This window comes from Ochlerotatus camptorhynchus, unplaced genomic scaffold (genome assembly GCF_037179485.1).
Source record: "Ochlerotatus camptorhynchus isolate MF236.1 unplaced genomic scaffold, CSIRO-AGI_Acam_v1.1 ptg000442l, whole genome shotgun sequence".
Taxonomy (NCBI): domain Eukaryota; kingdom Metazoa; phylum Arthropoda; class Insecta; order Diptera; family Culicidae; genus Ochlerotatus; species Ochlerotatus camptorhynchus.
The window spans coordinates 236,294-251,175 of NW_027040928.1; the positions used below are offsets into that span (position 1 = coordinate 236,294).

Consider the following 14,882-nt stretch of genomic DNA (forward strand, 5'->3'; position numbering starts at 1 on the left):
GCGAAGTCACGACGAGCCGAAGATTAAAAGTTTAAACTAACATAATTTAAAATTTATCATCGAATCACCCTCACTCCCTCTGCCTTCTTTCTACTAAAGCATGGAAATGGCCCGGAATTTTGGACAAAAGGCTGAAAAAGCAACGTCATTTCAATAATCTAGGTAGTGCCGGTGGGGAAGGAATGTAAGCTCCTCAAGGAAATACTGACCGTGTGCACCGTAAAAAAAGGTATCCACGAAAAGTCCAGATGTACTCCAGCTGTGGCAACAGAAACCTTTAACATCCAGAAGACAGGATCGGAATGTTAAGTATTACGAACGAACGTCCCCGTGGATGGCAGGCAGCGGAACAAATCAACCGATTGAAAGACCACTCCTAAACCCCCGTCCCCCACCACCGTTTTTCATATAAATAAAAAGGGTTTCAATCGAAACGGAACTAGCAAGACCAATCCCGGTCCCATTAGCATATCTGTTCGGGAATGCAAAAAAGTTTTGGTCAACTTCCGGTCTCCGGTTAGAAGCCCTCTTCGTGCAGTTGTAGAACATACGAACCGAAAAGATGAAGGCAGTTTTCTCAAACAAGCTAGCATCAGATTGAAAATACACTTTCGAGACGACGACGACGACGACGTCGGAGGCAAAAGTTGGCTCATTCTTTTCAAAAAGCAATAAACTTCCACCCGGCGCCGGAGACGATACATATAGTAGCAATACACAGTACAGAGGAACCTGAAGCAGGCACAAGGTTGAAACAGGACGAGGTTCATTTCAACTCTTGATCGGGAAGGAGATTGAGATTCTTTTGAATATTGCCCCCTCACTCCCCCTCCTCCTTCGGCAAAGATTGACTGGTAGGAGTTGTGTTTTTCTTTCATGCTGTTGACTTTCTACAAAGAGCGAATGATTCGCCTGGCAAGGGGAGGGGGGACAAGAAATTAATTTCAGGTAATGATTTTTATTTGGAATTCAACGGGAGGCAATTTTAAATTCATCGATGTGTTGCGAGTGGTAGTTCAAGTTGAGCTAAGATTAGCATCTGGGGTAGATTAATTGGGGATGAGGCGTCGCGTCGATCGATTTTCGACTGGTGAAGTTTGATGGAAGCAAAATTTCGGATAGGTGGAGGTTACTTCCTACCCCTCAGTATAATTGGATATTTTCCCTTGGGTCCCTCTTTTGCATAGTTGGAAGTGAAAATCTTGTCATATGATATTTTCCCTTTGGTCCCCTTTGCATAATTAGAGGGGATTTTTTTCTCATGATATTTTACATTGATCCCCCTTTGCATAATTGGAGATGCCGAAATTTTCATAAGATATTTTCCTTTGGTCAAAGAGGAAATTATCATGTGCAAATTTTTCATCTCCAATTTTTCAAAAGGGGGGGTCCAAACGGAAAATATCATATGCCAAATCTTCAGCTCCAATCATGCAAACGAAATTAAAATATCATGATAAAAAATTTCACCTCCACTTATGCAAAGGGGACTAAAGGGAAAACATCATATGAAAATATTACTACTTTAATTATATAAAGGGGGTCCAAAGAGAAAATATCATATGACATTTTTTTTTCCTTAAATTGTTTTCCGTCTGTCTTGTTTTCCGTGCTGAGCACTAATGGACCCTACCTATCGACCCAGACCCACCAACGGCTTTACTTCCCTTTCGAAGGAAGGCGTGATCAGAGATCTTATGCGTAAAGGAAATAACGAAAATATGTTTTCAGAATGCAACGTAGCAAAAGAATGGAAATTCTGTCAAGCAAGTGATCCTTTCAATTTAGATTCGCAACTGTCAGCAGCAGACGTGAAACGGAAAAAAAACACTTGAAAAATATTCTCTGGCCACTTGACAATAACACGTACCACATTATCCATGTAATGTAATGTTATTGATTATGAAACATTGCATATGTTATATGAAAACATCTTTCCGGGATATTTGTTAGCAAATTTTCCTATTATGCTTCTTGGGAGAAAGTGCCAAATTTCAAGTAAATAAATGCTTTCTCGATTTGTTATGTGTACACTTCTAAGACCATTCTATTTTAAAATCCCTTCGAGACCGTTTTCTCACATTAAATATTAGCATTCCAATTTCAGCAAACATGTTCTGCTTCCGATGGATCTAAAATAGCCAGCACTCACTGCTTCCAAAACCCCCAACATAGCTCACGGGCCATAAAACAATGCAAAGCTTCTCATTCCAGACGTCCGTCTCCGTTATGTCTTTGCTCCCGATTTAGAAAACTCCATCACTCAAAGAAAATATTGCATCAATAATTCATAGATCAGATGTTGGTCCTTCTATCCCGTCCCCCAGAGTCATACTTAACAACAAACCAATTTTCTGTGTCTTATTGAGCTCTTCTTCCCCTCCGGTGCAAAAATGGGACACATTCGATTTGAATATTGGTGACCTTTATCCTGGCCTCCCCGTCGCCGTCGTCACCCCGGGGGTTTACAGCACAAACAAAGTCCGATATATCCCTAATCTCCCTCTGCTGGGGGATGCTCACCAACGAACGGATCGTTCGTTGTGATTGATGACAGATTTATCGGCCGAACGAAATTCCCACGATGATGTAATGCGACGTCGTATCGAACTGAAACAGTTTAATATTTAACTCTTTTATTCTCTTTTTCAGTGTGTCAGTTCTATTACCATATGTGTGTATGTTGTTTAATTAAATATGTTTCTTTTTTCTCTTCTTCTATTTACCCACCTTCACCTCATCTTGCGTCTTCGAATCGATTCGAAAAAAAAACCGTCACAAACCAACCAAAAACCAATACTGAAAAACCGTTTGTATGCGAAAACCAAACTAAACTCCTTTACTTGCATCGACACCAAATACCATTCGAACAACCAAACCCCTCCCCATGAATGACCCCACCCCCTCGAAATAAAATAAATCTATCAAAAAAAAAAAAAAGGAATGGAATGATATGAATTTAAGGTGGAACACATCGGACTATGGTGGTGTCAAAGATCTACGAATACCACCGCATCGAATTTGGAAACCAGATGTTTTGATGTACAACAGGTTGTTATTCATTCTTATCTTAATAAAAAAAACTACAACTAACATTACCTAAAACAAACGCTAAACGTACGCTGTACAATCACAAACAAACATACACCTAAACACAAACGAATCAGATACAGACTTTGCCTCGGACAGCAAAAATGACACGCACACTGGCGCAAGCATTAGCAGAACACGGCTTTTGGCCTCGCTCTCTGTTCTTGTCAGGGCTGGCATTATTCCACGCGACACGCGTGAATATTGCCAGCACTGCACTTGGACACTCTCACTCACACACTCGCATTGCTAATTTTGCGCATTAGCTCACCTTGCCAACAGCACTCGACAACAGTAATAACGACCCAGAACAAGGAACGAAATCCTGTTCAGTATTAAATCACTCTCATATACAGAAGAACTCGAACAATCAACATCAGCCACATCTCAGAAAAGTCGTGTGTAGCAATACGAAAGAAAACAATTACAAACCCAATACAGTCAACCAGTAGTGGACCTAAAATTAAAAAAAAAAACGAAGAAAATCAGAAAGTCTCGGTTGTGCGGGTTGAACGCGTGGAGTGCAATCGCCCATGGAAGACCCGGGTTGACTCGGTGCGGATTCTGGGTGCCACGTTGCGCCCCCTCTGTCCCGTAGAATAGGTTCCGTAGTGTAAGGATGGATTTTCAAAATTTTATGTGATGCGGGAACTAAGGAACACACCCACGTACGGATTCCGGTTGTGAACGAAACTGGACACTGTAGACTCGGTACCAAATTTCGCCTAACTTCCCCTTTTGATGACATTCGATGCTACCCGATGGGACTCGACGCAAGGCGGGTGGTTTGCATGGGAATTTGGTGCTTGGTCTGCGGTTTCCTCCGGAGTCCGGTTAGTTCCCGTTGATCGAATTATTAGATTGAGGTTTAACTAATTCAGTAGATGTGCTCACAGTGCCGGAATGTGCGGGTAGGTGGTGGTCAAGAAGTGGAATTCTAGAAACGGAAAACAGCTGGTGGACGCCATGGTATACATATATTGATAAATGTCAAACATCAACTTCATTTGAAAATCGAACATGACGAAATGGAGTTCAAAAACGCAATACGGTAACCGACAAACCGACATGAAACTAAAACTTAACTCTTGATCGAGAATCCATAACGGCGGATTCAAATGTGCAGCGATCCCATTTGTCAAAACCATAGAAATTTGTTATCTAGATAAAAATAATTTGCCCGGAATAGATTAGACACGAACCAACTCATACATTTAGTATGTGTGTTCGTGGCTAGGATACACATTTTTCGCGAACACGGTGGCAGATGTCAGTTTTGTGCTTTGATCAGAAATTTGATGATATTTTGTGTGATCATTCATGTCGGTTTGTCGGTGATACGGTCGCCAAGTGGATGCTCTTTGAAAATCTAAATGACAGGGGAATCGTTATTCGATGGCATTAGGCAATCAAAATGGTGGATTTAAGTTTAAATTTTAAACCTTCGACTAAAAATCACATGAAGAATTTAAAAAATATATATTCTTCACCAATTTTAAACTAAAACTATGCTTTTTTTAAAAGTCAGTTCTTATAAATAATAAAACATTATCAAGAATCTGAAGCGAAGATAAATATTCATGATGTTGGGCATGGAACATTTACCAAGATCACAGAATTAAAAACAAAAAATAACCAACTAAGAAAATATTTCAAGGCTCATGGAATTTGATTCGAATTTCTAGGGAACTAATTCCAAGTGAGTTCTGAGCAGAGGTTGAAACGGTTGAGGTTTTTTTTTACTACACTTTGCTTCGCTGTCGAGAGTGACAGTATGTGTGTATTCGTACACTCATGCTCTACTGCCGTCTCTATCACATCAAACAAACAGTAGAATAACATTCGAACAAAAAGAAAATTATCATATAACTATCACATGATAATGTGTGATTTCGTTCTAATCTGAGAGGCGTGACTTTTTGAACCGTTGAAGATCTTTAGAACAGAATGTGACCAACCTGAAGTCTTGAAAAAATATCCAAAGGCCTTTATGCAGATCTTTGATCAATTGAAGGTCTTTAAAACATATCTGAGAGACGTGACTTGAACTGTTGAAGAGTTTGTGATCTTTAGAACAACATCTGCCTAACCCCAAGTCTTAAAAAACTATCCAAAGGACTTGGTCGACCTGAGATCTTGAGAGAATATTTGTGAAATATGACTTGAATTATTGGCCAGTTGAAGATCTTTATAACAATATCTGATAAAACTCAAGTCTTGAAAAATTTCCAAAAGATTTTATGGAGATCTTTGACCAACTGAAGGTCTTTGGAATAGTTCCTGGTCAACTCTGGAGCAATCTGAATTCTTTAAAAAATATTTGAGAGACGTTAATTGTTGGTCAGTTGAAGATCTTCAGAACAATATCTGTCCAATCCCAAGTCTTGAAAAAATATCAAATGGACTTTATGGAGATCATAAATCAACTGAAGGCCTCTGGAATAATTCGTAGTCAATCTGATATCTTGAGAGAATATTTGAGAAACATGACTTGAATTGTTGGCCATCTGAAGATCTTCACAACAATACCTGATCAATCTCAAGTCCTAAAAAATATCCAAAGGACTTCATGGATATCTTAAATCAACTGACGGCCTTTGGAATAATAGCTGGCCAGTTAAAAATCTTCTCAACAGTACCTGATCAGCCTCAAGTTTTGAAAAATATCCGAAAGACTTTATGGAAATCATTTTCAACAGGAGATCTTTGAAATCATTCCTGGTCAAGTTTATATCTTTAAAAGATATCTGAGACGTGACTTGAATTGTTTGTCAGTTGAAGATCTTCAGAACAATATTTGCCCAACCCCAAGTCTTGAAAAAATATCAAATGGATTTTGTGGAGATCTTAAATCAACTGTAGGCCTTTGGAATAGTTCCGGGTCAATCTGATATGTTGAGAGAATATTTGAGAAACATGACTTGAATTGTTGGCCAGTTGAATATCGTCATAACAATACCTGATAAACCTCAAGTACTGAAAAATTTCCGAAAGACTTTATGGAGATCTTTGATCAACTGAAGGTCTTTGGAATAGTTCCTAGTCAACTCTGGAGCAACCTGTATTCAGTAAAAAATATTTGAGAGACGTGTCTTGAATTGTTGGTCAGTTGAAGATTTTCAGAACAAGATCTGCCCAACCCCAGGTTTTGAAAAAAAATCAAATGGATTTTGTGGAGATCTTAAATCAACTGAAGGCCTTTGGAATAGTTCCGGGTCAATCTGATATGTTGAGAGAATATTTGAGAAACATGACTTCAATTGTTGGGCAGCTGAAGATCTTCACAACAATGCCTGATCAACCTCAAGTCTTCAAAAATATCCAAAAGACTTTATGGAGATAATTGTCAACTGAAGGTCTTTGGAATCATTTCTGGTCAACTTGATATCTTTAAAAAATATCTGAGAAACGGGACTTGAATTGTTGGTCAGTTGAAGATCTTCAAAACAGTATCTGCCCAACCCCAAATCTTGAAAAAAATATCCGGTTGACTTTATGGCGATCTTTGAGCAACTGAAAGCCTTTGGAATAATTTCTGGTCGACATGATATCTTGAGAGAATATCTGAAAACATGATTTGAATTGTTGGCCAGTTAAAGATCTTCACCACAATACTTAATCAACCTTAAGACTTGAAAAATAACCAAAGGACTTTATGGAGATCTTTGATAAACTGAGGGTATTTGGAATAATTCCTGGTCAATCCCGGGTAAACCTGTTTCTTACAAATGTAAATGAGAGACGTTACTTGAATTGTCGGTCAGTTGAACTGGAGACCTTTGGGATAATTCCTGGTCAACCTGATGTCTTGTAAGAATATCTGAACAACCTGAAGTCTTGGAAAAATATCCAAAGGATTTTATGAAGATCTTTGATCAACTGAAGGCTTTGGAATAAGTCCTGTTCAATCTGATATGTTGAAAGAGTACTCAGGAGACATGATTACAATAATTGGACAGTTGGAGATCTTCAGAATAATATCGGATCAACCTATTCTTGATCACCATTGTATCTTCTAGTTCCAGTTGAAGACCTTCCGAATAATACTTGACTAACTTGTATTATTATTATTGTCTATATTAAAGGCACATCTCTCATTGAACTTCCGAGCGGTTCATATATCTTCCAAACAGTTATTTGAACTGTCGCGATGTACATAGAACTTCCGAAGTGTCCCTAGAACTTCCAACCTGTTCATAGAACTTCCGTGCTGTTCTCAAGACTTTCGCGAAATTCATAGATTTTTCGAGATGTTTGTAGAACTCCCGAAATATTCATAGAACTTACGATCAGTTCACAGAACTTCCAAGCTGTTCACAGATCTTCCGAGATGTTCATAGAACTTTCTGGATGATCATCGAATTTCCGAGATGTTCATAGAATTTTCCAACGGTTCATAGAACTTCCAAGAATTTATTTAAACTTCTGAGCAGTACATAGAGCTTCTGAACAGTTCCTAAATTTTTACGAAGTGTTCCTAGAACTTCCGACTAGTTCATAGAACTTCCGTGCTGTTCTCAGGACTTTCGAGAAATTCATATATTTTTCGAGATGTTTGTAGAACTCCCAAGATATTCATAGAGCTTACGAACAGTTCACATAACTTCCGAGCTGTTTACAGATCTTCCGAAATGTTCATAGAACTTTCTAGATGATCATAGAATATCCGAGGTGTTCATAGAACTTTCGAGAATTTATTTAAACTTTCGAGCAGTACATATAGCTTCTGAACAATTCTGAGAACTTCCGAAGCTTCCATAGAAATTCTTAGATTTTTCGAGATGTTTGTAGAACTCCCGAGATGATCATAGAACTTACGAGCAGTTCACACAACTTCCGACCTGTTCCGAGCTACAGATCTTCCGACATGTTCATAGAACTTTCTAGATGATCATCGAATTTCCGAGATGTTCATAGAACTTTCCAGCGGTTCATAGAACTTCCGAGAATTTATTTAAACTTCTGAGCAGTACATAGAGCTTCTGAACAGTTTTTAGAGCTTCCGAAGTCATCATAGAACTTCCGAAGTGTCCCTAGAATTTCCAACCAGTTCATAAAACTTCCGTGCTGTTCTCAGGACTTTAGAAAAATTCATAGATTTTTTGAGATGTTTGTGGAACTCCCAAAATATTCATAGAACTTACGAGCAGTTCACAGGACTTCCGAGATGTTCACAGAACCTTCTAAATGTCCATAGAACTTTCTTGATGATCATAGAATTTCCGAGATGTTCATATAACTTTCCAGCAGTTCATAGAACTTTCGAGAATTTTTAAAAACTTCTGAGTAGTAGATAGAGCTTCTGAACAGTTCTTAGAGCTTCCGAAGTGTTCATAGAACTTCCGAAGTGTCCCTAGAACTTCCATGCTGTTCTCAGCAATTAGAACTCCCAAGATATTCATAGAGCTTATGAACAGTTCACATAACTTCCGAGCTTCTTACAGATCTTCCGAAATGTTCATAGAACTTTCTAGATGATCATAGAATTTCCGTGCAGTTTATAAAACTTTCCAGGAGTTCATAGAACTTCCGGGAATTTATTTAAACTTCTGAGCAGTACATAGAGCTTCTGAACAGTTCTTACAGCTTCCGAAGTGTTCATAGAACTTTCGAAGTGTCCCTAGAACTTCCGTGCTCTTCACAGGACTGTCAAGAAATTCGTAGATTTTTCGAAATGTTTGCAGAACTCCCGAGATATTCATAGAGCTTACGAACAGTTCACATAACTTCCGAGCTGTTTACAGATCTTCCGAAATGTTCATAGAACTTTCTAGATGATCATAGAATTTCCGAGATGTTCATAGAACTTTCCAGCATTTCATAGAACTTCTAAGAATTTATTTAAACTTCCGAGCAGTACATAGAGCTTTTGATCAGTTCTTAGAGTTTCCAAAGTGATCATAGAATTTTCTAAGTGTCCCTAGAACTTCCAACCCTTTCTTAGAACTTCCGTGCTGTTTTCAGGACTTTCGAGAAAATCATAGATTTTTCACGATGTTTGTAGAATGCCCGAGATATTCAAAGAGCTTACGAGCAGTTCACAGGACTTCAGAGATGTTCACAGAACCTCCTAAATGTCCATAGAACTTTCTAGATGATCATAGAATTTCCGAGATGTTCATAGAACTTTCCAGCAGTTCATAGAACTTCTGAGAATTTATTTAAACTTCCGAGCAGTACATAGAGCTTCTGAACAGTTCTTAGAGCTTCCGAAGTGTTCATAGAACTTCCAAAGTGTCCCTAGAACTTCCGACTAGTTCATAGAACATCCGTGCTGTTCACAGGACTTTCGACAAATTCATAGATTTTTCGAGATTTTTGAAGAACTCCCGAAATATTCATAGAATTTACGAGCAGTTCACAGAACTTCCAAGCTGTTCACAGATCTTCCGAGATGTTCATAGAACTTTCTGGATGATCATCGAATTTTCGAGAAGTTCATAGAACTTTCCAGCGGTTCGTAGAACTTCCGAGAATTTATTTAAACTTCTGAGCAGTACATAGAGGTTCTGAACAATTCTGAGAACTTCCGAAGTTTCACTAGAACTTCCAAAATGTGCCTAGAGCTCCCAACTAATTCATAGAACTTCTGACTAGTTCATAGAACTCCCGTACTGTTCTCAGGACTTTCGAGAAATCCTTAGATTTTTCGAGATGTTTGTTGAACTCCTGAGATGATCATAGAACTTACGAGCAGTTCACACAACTTCTGACCTGTTCCGAGCTACAGATCTTTCGAAATGTTCAAGGAACTTTCTAGATGATCATAGAATTTCCGAGATGTTCATAGAACTTTCCAGCAGATCATGAAACTTCCGAGAAATTATTTACACTTCCGAGCTTCTGAACAATTCTTAGAGCTTCCGAAGTGTTCATAAAACTTCTGACGTGTCCCTAGAACCTCTGACTAGTTCATAGAACATCCGTGCTGTTCACAGGACTTTCGAAAAATTCATAGATTTTTCGAGATGTTTGTAGAACTCCCGAGATATTAATAGAGCTTCCGAGCAGTATACATAACTTTCGAGCTATTTGCAGATCATCCGAAATATTTATAGAACTTTCTAGATGATTATTGAATATCCGAGCAGTTAATTGAACTTTCCAGCAGTTCATAGAACTTCCGAGAATTTATTTAAACTTCTGAGTAATACATAGAGCTTCTGAACAGTTCTTAGAGCTTCTGAAGTGTTCATAGAACTTCCGAAGTGTCCCTAGAACTTCGGACTAGTTCATAGAACTTCCAACTAGTTCATAGAACTTCCGTACTATTTTCAGGATTTTCAAGAATATCATAGATTTTTCGAGCTGTTTGTAGAACTCCCGAGATGTTCATAGAACTTACGAACAGTTCACATAACTTCCAAGCTGTTTACAGATCTTCCGAAATGTTCATAGAACTTTTTAGATGATCATAGAATTTCCGAGATGTTCATAGAACTTTCCAGCAGTTCATAGAACTTCCGAGAATTTATTTAAACTTCTGAGCAGTACATAAAGCTTCTGATCAGTTCTTAGAGTTTCTGAAGTGTTTATTGATCGTCCGAAGTGTTCCTAGAACTTCCAACCAGTTCATACAACTTCCGTGCTGTTCTCAGGACTTTCGAGAAATTCCTAGATTTTTCGAGATGTTTGTAGAAGTCCCGAGATATTCATAGTTCTTACGAGCAATTCGCATAACTTCCGAGCTGTTTACAGATTTTCCGGAATGTTCATAGAACTTTCTAGATGATCATAGAATTTCCGAGATGTTCATAGAACTTTCCAGCAGTTCATAGAACTTCTGAGAATTTGTTTAAACTTCCGAGCAGTACATAGAGCTTCTGAACAGTTCTTAGAGCTTCCGAAGTGTTCATAGAACTTCCGAAGTGTCCCTAGAACTTCCGACTTGTTGATAGAACATCCGTGCTGTTCACAGGACTTTCGAAAAATTCATAGATTTTTCGAGATTTTTGAAGAACTCCAGAAATATTCATAGAACTTACGAGCAGTTCACAGAACTTCCAAGCTATTCACAGATCTTCCGAGATGTTCATAGAACTTTTTGGATGATCATCGAATTTCTGAGATGTTCATAGAACTTTTCAGCGGTTCGTAGAACTTCCGAGAATTTTTTTTAAATTCTGAGCAGTACATAGAGCTTCTGAACAGTTTTTAGAGCTTCCGGAGTCATCATAGAACTTCCGAAGTGTCCTTAGAATTTCCAACCAGTTCATAGAACTTCTGTTGTATTCTCAGGACGTTCGAGAAATTCATAGATTTTTCGAGATGTTTGTAGAACTCAGGAGATATTCATAGAGCTTCCGAGCTGTTCACAGATCTTCCGACATGTTCATAGAACTTTCTAGATGATCATAGAATTTCCGAGCAGTTCATAGAACTTTCCAGCAGTTCATAAAACTTCCGAAAATTTATTTAAACTTCCAAGCAGTACATAGAGCTTTTGAACATTTCTTAGAGTTTCCAAAGTGACCATAGAATTTCCTAAGTGTCCCTAGAACTTCCAACCCTTTTTTAGAACTTCCGTGATGTTTTCAGTACTTTCGAGAAAATCATAGATTTTTCGAGATGTTTGTAGAACTCCCGAGATATTCATAGAGCTTACGAGCAGTTCACATGACTTCCGAGATGATCACAAAACCTTCTAAATGTCAATAGAACTTTCTAGATGATCATAGAATTTCCGAGATGTTCATTGAAATTTCCAGCAGTTCATAGAACTTCCGAGAATTTATTTTAACTTCTGAGCAGTAGATAGAGCTTCTGAACAGTTCTTAGAACTTCCGAAGTGTCCATAGAACTTACAAAATGTCCCTAGCACTTCCAGTCAGTTCATAGAACTTCCGTGCTGTTCTCAGGACTTTTGAGAAATTCCTAGATTTTTAGAGATGTTTGTAGAACTCCCAAGATATTCAAAGAGCTTACGAACAGTTCACATAACTACCGAAATGTTTACAGATCTTCCGAAATGTTCATAGAACTTTTAAGATTATCGTAGAATTTCCGAGCAGTTCATAGAACTTTCCAGCAGTTCATAGCTTTTGAACAGTTCTTAGAACTTCCGACTAGTTCATAGAACTTACGAGCAGTTCACAGGACTTTCGAAAAACCCATAGATTTTTCGACATGTTTGTAGAGCTCCCGAGATATTCATAGAACTTACGAGCAGTTCACAGGACTTCCGAGCTGTTCACAGAACTCTCGAGATGTTCATAGAACTTCAGGGATCCTCATAGAACTTCCAAGATGATCATAGAATGTTTGACCAGTTTATATAACATCCGAGGAGTTTATAGAATATCCAAAACTCTCATATAACTTCCAAGATGAGCATGGTACTTCCGAGATCATCATAGAACTTCCGAGCAGTTTATAAAACTTCCCACGCAATATATTCGTTTCAAGGATTTACGTCCGTTTTTATAATGTTTTAACGTTATCTTTAAGAGGCAGGGTAGCAGGTATTAGCAGCTGATCTCAACGTTATTTTGTTCAGCAACTTATACCCTACTGTACCATGTACTATTCATGGGGACGCCTTATTAATTTTCTAATAAAGTACTTCAATGTTTTGTTACGTTTGGCTGTTTTCATGGCCATTTTTCCAATAATTTACGAAGAGCTTTGACACTGATGAAGTCTGCAAGTATTAGACGAAATACGCGTATCTGTCAAAAGACAAGCAATTATAACGGACTTTAAAGGCAATAAACCAACACACTCAAAGCTCTTCATAAAGGGATTCCGTTAATAGGTTCGACAAATTTAAAAGATCAATAATTTACATTAGGGTGGGTTCCCCACTGCTCTTTAAATGCTTATTCAGGTCCCCAACAACTGGGCAAAATGTGATCGAATATGGTTATAATCTCGATTTGTGGGAGATTTTTAAATTGTGTATGGGAAAATGTATGGGAAACGGAACGATCCATTTACAAAACCCAAATATTGCTCAAGTTTCACCAAAACTCGGACTTAGCTGGAAAATACTATACCAAACAACTTTGTCGAAGCAGCAACCCACCCTAATGTATATACTTGGAAAAATGGCCATGAAAACAGCAAAACGTAACATCATCCCTTTGTATCTGCCTATGGATTGTATATGTAACAGTAAAGTATAAGTTGCTGAACGAGATTACGTTGATACCTGCTTACCAGCACGATACTCCCCCCCATTAAAGAAAGTGTTGAAAAAATATAAATACGGACGTTTCAAGTCATGGTTGAGATTTGGTACTTAGGCTCTTTTCACTTGTTCCTCGAGGTTGCAGCCTTTCTACATTTTTATCCCGAAAATCTCTTTCAACCAAGTCATTTTGAGATCTAAATTCAGAAATATCCATGCGACCCTGGAGTTTGAATCCGCTTAGTTTCTTATTGAATCGCTATGTTTTCTTAGCGTGTCTGGAGTTATTATTTAATAATTCGTGTCAGATTAATTGCATTATCTACAAATAATTATCCATAAAAGCGAGAAACGATTTAATTAATTAATTATTACATTTTCCAATACTTCCTAAATTGGATTGAATTTTTTATGCTAAAAATATTCTTTCTCCATATATCTCTTGAAAAATCGGAGAGCCGTTGAACTTTTTCCTCACAACGCTGCCATGTTCTGCACGTATCAAACGACGTACTGAATTAATCTTTACAATTTTAATGACACGTAATAAGTGATTTCGGAAAATTTAATAACACACGTCAATTGTTGCCACGTCCACCCCTTCAATTAACGACAAAAAAGAAATTGAATTATTTCCACTACTCTGCTGACAGGACCAGCTACCCCACTTCGAAACCACCACACCGCAAATGACACCCAATTTGCTCCGGTCCAACTCAACTTCGACGACGACGACAACGACAACGAAAACGACGGTGGCGAGCATAATGCAATAATTGCACCCTCCGCTACTCTTTTTGCCGTCCTCCTCGTCGTCCTCGTCGTCGTCGTCGACCGCTTCCGGCGAAAACTCCACGGCCGAAAAACGCACCACCAGTTGAACCTGTGTGTGCCTGTCAAACATTGGAGTTATGCCAAAACCCCCCACTCCGTAACGAAATTCGCTTGTTGCTCACAGCATCAACAAATGAAAGCCGAGGAAAAAAACGATAATCCTCGAACAAGGCGAGGTGGACAGCGAGATAATTTTTGCAAACTGCGTGGTCAGAAAGTTTTTTTAGAAATTCACCGTGTGCTGCACGCTTGATCTACAGACTGTTACTCACACATATGCGAAAATACTCTTTCACACACACATTCATTGAACGCACCTTAGATAACGGAAAAAAGGACTCCCCTCTGTGATCCCGCTTTTCTATTCCGGCGATCCTGTCCGACTATTTTCCACCCAGGCAACTGGAATAAGTTTAAAATAGAACGATTGCTTGACATATGCTCAAAATTTCACCATCATGACTTTCAGTTGTCTGGGTACATGTCACAGTCGTCTGCCCTGTGACAACCAGTTCGTCCCACCAACTCCTCGCTATCTCGCTTCCGTGCACCAGGGCACCGTAATTTCCGCTTGACCTGCCCGTGCGCGTTTCGGCCGAATTATCCCACTGCTGACTGGACGCCACCCCCTCGCACATCCCCACTAGTGCAGGGGCGAGCGAACAGCGAATTTCGTTGCGATTGAACTATCGTGGAAATCTTGACGATCGTAAAAAGAACAATCAATCAATCAATCAATCCTCACTAAAAATGTGCCTCTCACTTGTAGTTGAATCAAAAATCACCACTCAATTCAAATTCATACATCCGCACAGACACACACACACAA

At 38.7% G+C, this 14,882-nt stretch overlaps 1 protein-coding gene across 2 annotated transcripts in view; it reads left to right on the forward strand.

The window, feature by feature from the left end:
- Positions 1-14,882, forward strand: part of LOC135711780 (neuronal acetylcholine receptor subunit alpha-7-like) — a 321,984-nt gene that overhangs the window by 183,059 nt on the left and 124,043 nt on the right. For both annotated transcript variants that reach the window (XM_065234748.1, XM_065234749.1), the window contains exon 4: positions 2,942-3,051. In XM_065234748.1, coding sequence (XP_065090820.1) covers positions 2,942-3,051 — 110 coding nt within the window. The remainder of the gene's footprint in view (positions 1-2,941; positions 3,052-14,882) is intronic.